Here is a 7217-nt window from a genome sequence, read left to right as displayed (position 1 = left end):
TCCACAGCTCCTTGCGTCGGCATGACGGGCTTTCGCGGGTACCCGTCGTCGGCGTCCAGGGCCCTCGTGGCGGCCCATGCTCTTCGCCTCCTTAATGTGGCGCCAGCGGGAGCGGGAGTGCACCTTGACGGGCTTGCGGATAATCAGGCCGTCCTTGATGAGCTTGCGCACGCTCTTGCGCGAGTTCGCGTTGGAGATCTCCGACGCCTCATTGGGGTCCAGCCACACGCGGTGGCGGCCGCAGCGGAGGATGTCCGCCGCCAAACGAGCCTGCAGCTTCAGCGACACCATTGTCTGAAGAGGTTGAAGTAGCGGATGCCTGTAATTCAATAGCGGTGGAGGGAGAAGAAAAAAGGGGACAGCGGACAAGTGCGTGAAGACGTAGGAGAGCGCAGTGCAAAAAGTACTCACAGGCGCCCACTGGCGGACAGACGCACAAAACCACACGTGCAGCCTGTGGAAGAAGTTGTCCCCGGTCCTATTGAGAGGAACAACGACAGGGACAATCCTCTCCTCGGAGTTCCCACCGCGCACACGCAGGCGTCGGCAGACATGCAGCGCATACATAGATGCAGCAGAAAGTCCCGCCTCGTCTCCTCTTCTTCCGTACGCGGTGAGGAGGGTAACAAAACAAAAACAAGAAGACACGGAGGGCCGCACACGCAATGAGATAGAGTGGGAGGGCGAAAGCGACGCCGGCCCTCTCCGGCCCACCCGCGCAGACAACACCGGAACCTCATACTTAGCTTCAGCTTGCCACGCTTCGTGGGCAGCGCCGCCAACGTCGCCCCGCCCAATGCCGCCACGATGCATTGTGGCCTGACAGCCGCCGCCGTCCCTCACTCACGCCTTATTGCTACTCACCGAGGAGTGAAACCCCCATGAGGTCATCCTCATCCTCATCATCCTCATCACCATCATCAAGGTCATTGTTAGTTGTGGTCGTACTATGATTACGCGTGGCACCTCCGTCGCCTGCTGCACCCCGCTGTTTTTGTGCCTCGACCGCGACACCCTCGTAATACAACTCATTGGAAAAGAGCTTCACCCGCACGTGGTTTTCGGCCTCGTTTCCCCCGCTTGTGAAGCGCAGCGAAAACTGCCGCGCAGCCTCTGCTGCCGCCTCATGCGCCGCAAACTCCACAAAAAAATGCACGCAGCCCCTCTCTTCGTTCCCACCGTACCGCTGCTCAAATATAAAGTACGAGACGACCTTTCCGTACTGGCAGCACTCCTCCAAATAAAGCAGCGCCGTTGGCTTGGCGTCGCTCTGAGCGTCGCAAAAAACTGAGAGGCTTGGGGCAATCTGACGAAAAACGAGAACAGTACGCCATAACTCAACCTCTGATAAGGCAAGAAATTTGTGCAGTGGAAACGAGGTCGTCCCCTTCACCGCAGAGGATGCTTCTTGAGCACGTTGACGAAGGCGGGCGCGGTGTGTGCGTGCGTTCACCGTGCCCTGATCCGTGTCTGCGTTCCCCGTCGCGTTCCCTGCCTCTTCCGCCGCACCCTCCTCACCAACGAGGCGCAGAAATAGCGGTTCCTGAGAAATGGACCTCGCTGTGGCAGAAAACACAGAATGCAACATCACCGCACCGGCAGCCACACGCGTCATTGCGCCGCGCTGCAAGAAGCACTGTACAACGCTGCCATCAAAGATCTGCCCGGAGAGTTCGTCGTCGAGGTGCCGCATCAGCAACGCGGTTCGTGTCGGATGCGTGGCACCGTCGCCTACGGGCGTGACGATGGCTAGCGTCTCCGCCACAAACCACGTCCTCGCATTGGTTGCAGTGCAGCAATCAGAGTCTATGCATCCGTAGGCCAACTGCACGTCTACGACGGACCCCACGCCGCCTTCACCGTCGGCAGCGGAGGAAGGGGCTGCCTCAAACCTTGACCAAAAACTCTGGGCGCGTCGCTTCGTCTCCACCGCAAATTCGTCAAAGGCAGCTGCATCAAGCATCAGGCGAGAGTGCGAGAGTGCGTTGTGCACCACCAATCGGGGAAGCGCCGCTGCAGGCGCTTCGCAAACGGCAACGTCATCTTCGTCCTCATCGCGCCTACGCTTGCGAGGAGCGCCGATCGCATGTTCTTCGCTGACGTCAGCCTGCGGCAAGGTGTCTCTCAGGGCAATTCGCACCACCTCCCGCCTAGCTGTGCCATCGCCGCGCCTCTCACGCGACACACGCAGCGTCTCAAAGAGTTTCTTCCCTTGCTTACATCCACCACCTACCAGACAATACATCTGACATCGGTGTGGGAGCCCACTGGAGGTGGTACCGCCTTCCCTGCCTCCTTGAGGCGCTTTGGTCTTTGCCCGCTGCAGCCCCGCGATGACAGGCCTTTTGTGTCCCACAAACAACCGCTGCAGCATTGGCCCGTAGCCCAAGGCATGCTGCAGGTCCAGGTCCAGAAAGACTAGCTGGGTGACAAAATCCAGCGAATACGGCCGCCATCGCGTTGATGACGACGTCCACCGAGAATTGTGCGAGACCTGGTAGAGAATTTCCTCAAGGCCATCAAGGGCTGCAAGTGGGCTCAACCGTGCTACGCTCTCCCAGAGAGGCAAAGTGCCCACAACAATGTCCGCCCTTTTCTCGCTTGGCATAGGCGGGTAGGCCCCGAACAAGTTGTGTGATACTAGATGCAGAGCCGAGCCGAAACGATCAAGCAATGCGTACAACTCATCGCACTGGTCCTTTGTGGCGCACAACACCAACGCCTGAGGCCCTTGTTCACGCTCCAGCATAGGCCGATGTGAAACGTGAAGAACAACAGAGAGACACAAGGCGCAGAGGGCCTCAACTTTTGCGGAACAGTGTTCAGTGGCAGCCGCAAGCCGCTTCGCATCCTCCGCGGAGGCTAACTTTCGCCGCAGCGCCACCTGCGTGTCCAACGAATCCTCTGACAAATTAACCCCCGTGCCCTTCAGGTCCAGGAATACATCTTCCCCGTGAAGTGCATTTAAGTAACAGTTCCAAAACCAACTTCCACCAAACCCCAACGCCGTATCATGTCGCGGAATCATCTCTTTCAGTAGCGGTACAAAGGACGGGGAAATACACCTCTCCTGAAAAGCCGATGACGTCGCCGTTAACTGACGCCCACCTTGCACATCCAGCATGGGAATACCGCAAGCATGAGGGAGCGAAGAACCGCCTAACTTAAAGAAATCGCTGCTCATTGGCGCTGTGCTTTACTTAAGGGTGTAACTCAGAAGCATCGGTGATTGTCGAGAAGAAGTTTTTCCTCATGGACGTGTATTACGTCTAACCGCTTCTTTGACTGGTTGGTTTGTAGTTAATTGACGGGCATCATTGCGGCTAATCGCGGCGTTGTTAAGCAGTTAATAAGGAATCATCAAAGGGGCTGAGCAAACCCTCTCAAAAAAAAAAGCTGTCATTCTATAATATATATATATATAAAAACAAAGAAGGCGTATTGCACACCCACCCCCACACAAGCAACTGCCCCATACCTACCGTTCCACACAACACAACACAACACAACACAACACAACACACGCCACCAGCTACAAGTGCATTAGGAAGCATAAAGTGGCCTCCACTCCCCCACCCCATCAGTAAGTCACAGCCACCACAAGACTGCAGAGCATAACAGTAGCAGAGAACACCCACACCGCACGCCACCGCGGAACCTCTGGCACAGAGACATCACCCACCTCGCTGACAGGATCGGCATCTTTTGGTCCAACCACAACAGAAGCAAGTGCATTCGTTTTCAATGCGAAGTTGGCAGGACGCAATCTACTTTGTAATCTCATTTTGGATGCAGGACCAACAAGAGTGACGGAGCTCTTCAGAGACCTCGCATCTCCTTCCAACTCCTTCATCATTTTATATTGACTTACAACTATGGCATTCTTAATCGCAGCCGTTTTCTCAGGATGAATATACCGGCAACGCGAGCCATAGCCACATCTACCACTCATGAACTGTGCACAGATATCAGCACCGATACGCGACTTCGCAACTTTCTCGGCAAAAAGAACCTTCTTCGCCTGCTTCGGCGCCTGATTCGCACTGCCGCCAGCACGATTCGAAAACAGCCAAGAATGTGCAGACAGCTGTTCCTTGTATCTCTGCTTCTCCTCCTCCATGTCACCAATCTTGCGCAGAAGTCCTAGGTGAAACGGGTTATTCGCCGGATCAGGGCACGCTAGTGCATTGTATCGCGTTGCAAGTTCTATTTCCTCAGCATCGTGGGAAGCCACCATTGTATCGTCTAAGCGCACGAACAGGATATTTGGGTTAGTGCAGACAAGGCGAAAGACGGCCTTGATGGTGGCGTTCCCGCCTCGCGTGCCAGACAAATCCAAGGCCCGGATGCAGGGATGACCCTCCAGCGCGCGACAAAGTGGCACGAGTGAGGTGTCGGAAACGTCAAGATACCTTATCTGGAGTGAGAGAATGGAGCTGTTGTGCTTCACCGCTGCAGCGAAGCATATCAGGTCACAATCACCAAACTGTGACCGGCCATCATAATCCTCCAAGCTGACACCTTGTGCGACATTTTGCACTGTCTGCTGAATGAGGATATTGATGTCCATACCAGGCTCAAACTCCTCAAACTCGTACGCATCCAACAACTCACATCCTCCTTCACTTGATTCAGTGGAGCACTCGCTACCAGAGTCCGCAAGGTAATGATCATAAACTGCCCTCTTCCTGTTCTTCTTCCTCTTTCTTTTCGCCCTCGCAATCTCGTCTGCTGATGGCAAAATCGCCTCTGACAAACCAAAACCCCCGTCGGCCGCGGGGCATTCAGCATCCCCCCACATTGAAGCTAACACTTCGACAGACACAGAAGAAGATGCGCACTAAAGGAAAAGAAGACACGCAAAAAAAAAAGACCGCCAATACGCACAACTTGTGCATACACCCCACACAGGGCACGGCAATCCACTAATTAGCTCAAACTATTCAATTCATGCACCGTGTAAGAAATAAGCGCCCGCGTCCACTTCATCTCCCATTCTCAGCCTTGCTTATTAGAGCTATTTTAGTGCCTAGGGTTACTCCGTAAAAACAAAAACGGAGATAATTAGAAAATTAAAAATAAAAATAGTGGGCAAGAGGCCTTAGTCTTGGCATGGAAACTATGAAAAATGGCCAAGAAATGGGCCCTTTGGATTCTTCAGCCCTCGTTAACGTCGCATTCACACATACCCAATATTTTGTTCCCCAATGTTAGGACAAATCGTCCAGCTTCATCCACGCCCTTTCGTGAAGAGGCGATACAAAATCCAACTCCGGGGCATCAAGAGCAACGCAAGACGAAAAACAGCCTCGCCGAGACTAGGTAAGGATCGGCATCGCCAGCAGGTCTCCGATCCTCCATGTACCCCTTTTGCTCTGCGGCAACAGCGTTAGGAATACGAATCGAGGTATGCCTCGTACCAACACCGGCGGTCACCTCGTTTAGCCTTGAGGACTCGTGCGTCCCCGTGAGTCGTTCGTTGTTTTCAGCCCCATAGAAAACAATGTCCTTTGGCATGGTTTTCTTCAATCTCCCCACATATTCGTAAATTACACTCAGCCCATTCTCAGCCCGAGTGGAAGCTGTAGAAAAATTGGTATGAAGTCCGCTGCCATTCCAATCGCCCCTAATGGGCTTTGCGCGATAGTCTACTTCCAAGCCATCTTCTTCCAGGAGCCGTAGCAATACCCATCGTGCTACAGTCAACTGATCTCCCATTTCAATACCCTCGCAGGGGCCCACTTGAAACTCCCACTGGCCAGGCGCAACCTCTGCATTCGTGCCAGATATGTTTAACCCCATCTGTAGGCACACTTCATAATGCAAGTCAACATACCTCCTCCCAGGAGCAAAGGAAGCGCCCGTAGAGCAGTAATACGGCCCCTGTGGAGCCGGAAACCCGTTTGACGGCCAACCATATGGAAGTCCATCCTTAATCAGGAAAAACTCCTGCTCCATTCCAAACCACGGGTGCTCTTCCTGCCTCCGGTCAAATATGCGACGAGCCGTGGCACGTGCATTGTCCCTCGTTGGCTCGCCATTTGGCAGGCAACATTCAGCCAACACAAGAATCCATGGTGTTATTGTCGAGCGTCGAGGGATACAGCAGTGATAGGCATTAACTGGATTGAGTAGTATCTCCGTATCTGCGCCATGAGCCTGATTCGTCGAGGAGCCATCGAAGTTCCACACAGGAAAAAGACCCTCAGTAAGCAGCTCTTTGGGATGCTTCGCAATTTCATCTGTTGTCAGATACGCCGTTCGGTCCTTACTGCGGATGTCATGGTGAGAATCCTTGCCAGCTAGCCAGATATATGTTACCCTGCAAGCGATTCTCTTCTCCAACGAGTTCGTCATCCTTTTATGTTTATGTGGTTTACTTGTTGCTAACGATTCGGAACGAGAAAGCAAAAACAAAAAGAAAAAAAAAGGAAAAGCTAAAAGTTTGACAGAAAAATTTTCGGCCCAATTAGGAAATCTCCTCCCCGCATCGACTTTATTTAAAGCGGCTTAGCTTCGCCAGAAACAACACCCAAAAATGAGCAAAGCAAAACAAAAACAAAAGCAAAAAGGACCGCTTCCGTTCCGTTGCCTGTTCACCGCAACCGCATCGCCCATTGTAACGTATCGCCCCTACAGTTTTAATAAATACTGGAAAAAAAAAAGGAACAACAAAAAAAAATGTCATCTCCCGAAATGAAAGCAACCCTCGCAAGGTGTCAGTTTGTCCAGTGGCAAGAAAGGCAAGGAGGGCAAGTTATGCGGAAATCGTCTTTCCTCGAGGCGCCTCCCCATACTTTGACGAAAAGTTTTCAGAAGGGGAGGTCGCTGTTTTAGTTCAGCATATCCGACACCTCCCACTCACGATAGGATTATCCCACACGCGTAGAAGCACAGCCAAACAAGTTCCTAAAGCATACGCCAATGGAACCTGGGCTTTCGTTGCGAAGCGGCGAACTGGTGTTCGTTAGTGCCCCGCAATCGCCAGGCCCCTCCAAGTGACGGGTCATTGTAGGGGGTTAGTTTGAAAAATAAAAAAATGCATGCATCGTCGTCCAGCGCAGTGTCCTCGGAAACAAAAGTCAAGGCAATAAACAAAGAAACGGGGGGGAGCTCAAAAGGAATCGATACCACTTGTTTAGCCTATCCGTTTGCACATTTCACCAGAAACTTGTAATAAAACTATTCATGACAAACTTCTTCAAACTTAAGAGGGG

The 7217-nt window shown here is 52.8% G+C and overlaps 4 protein-coding genes across 4 annotated transcripts, besides 6 other annotated features; all 4 read right to left on the bottom strand.

Moving 5' to 3' along the window:
* On the bottom strand, nt 1-813 carry Tco025E_08026 (putative 60S ribosomal protein L19; the record flags this gene model as incomplete). The annotated part of the gene is made up of 1 exon (XM_029374883.1): nt 1-813. A coding segment is annotated over one exon (813 nt), but the record flags the coding sequence as incomplete, so codon positions are not given.
* Nucleotides 814-856: 43 nt separating this feature from the next.
* On the bottom strand, nt 857-3184 carry Tco025E_08025 (uncharacterized protein; the record flags this gene model as incomplete). Its single annotated transcript, XM_029374882.1, has 1 exon — nt 857-3184. One exon carries the CDS (start codon nt 3182-3184, stop codon nt 857-859), a length of 2328 nt encoding a protein of 775 aa, XP_029225141.1.
* A 221-nt stretch (nt 3185-3405) lies between these two features.
* Nucleotides 3406-3424: a microsatellite.
* Nucleotides 3425-3488: 64 nt separating this feature from the next.
* Nucleotides 3489-3523: a microsatellite.
* Nucleotides 3524-3580: 57 nt separating this feature from the next.
* On the bottom strand, nt 3581-4801 carry Tco025E_08024 (uncharacterized protein; the record flags this gene model as incomplete). Its single annotated transcript, XM_029374881.1, has 1 exon — nt 3581-4801. The coding sequence occupies one exon, from the start codon at nt 4799-4801 to the stop codon at nt 3581-3583; it is 1221 nt and encodes a 406-aa protein (XP_029225140.1).
* A 242-nt stretch (nt 4802-5043) lies between these two features.
* Nucleotides 5044-5087: a microsatellite.
* Nucleotides 5088-5280: 193 nt separating this feature from the next.
* Tco025E_08023 (putative glutamine synthetase) lies at nt 5281-6357 on the bottom strand (the record flags this gene model as incomplete). The annotated part of the gene is made up of 1 exon (XM_029374880.1): nt 5281-6357. One exon carries the CDS (start codon nt 6355-6357, stop codon nt 5281-5283), a length of 1077 nt encoding a protein of 358 aa, XP_029225139.1.
* A 52-nt stretch (nt 6358-6409) lies between these two features.
* Nucleotides 6410-6436: a microsatellite.
* Nucleotides 6437-6541: 105 nt separating this feature from the next.
* Nucleotides 6542-6570: a microsatellite.
* An 85-nt stretch (nt 6571-6655) lies between these two features.
* Nucleotides 6656-6682: a microsatellite.
* Between the last annotated feature and the right edge of the window lie 535 nt (nt 6683-7217).

This window comes from Trypanosoma conorhini (genome assembly GCF_003719485.1).
Source record: "Trypanosoma conorhini strain 025E chromosome Unknown Tco_14.4_contig_00684, whole genome shotgun sequence".
NCBI classification, from domain to species: Eukaryota; Euglenozoa; class Kinetoplastea; order Trypanosomatida; family Trypanosomatidae; genus Trypanosoma; species Trypanosoma conorhini.
This window is presented reverse-complemented; position numbering and strand designations above follow the sequence as displayed.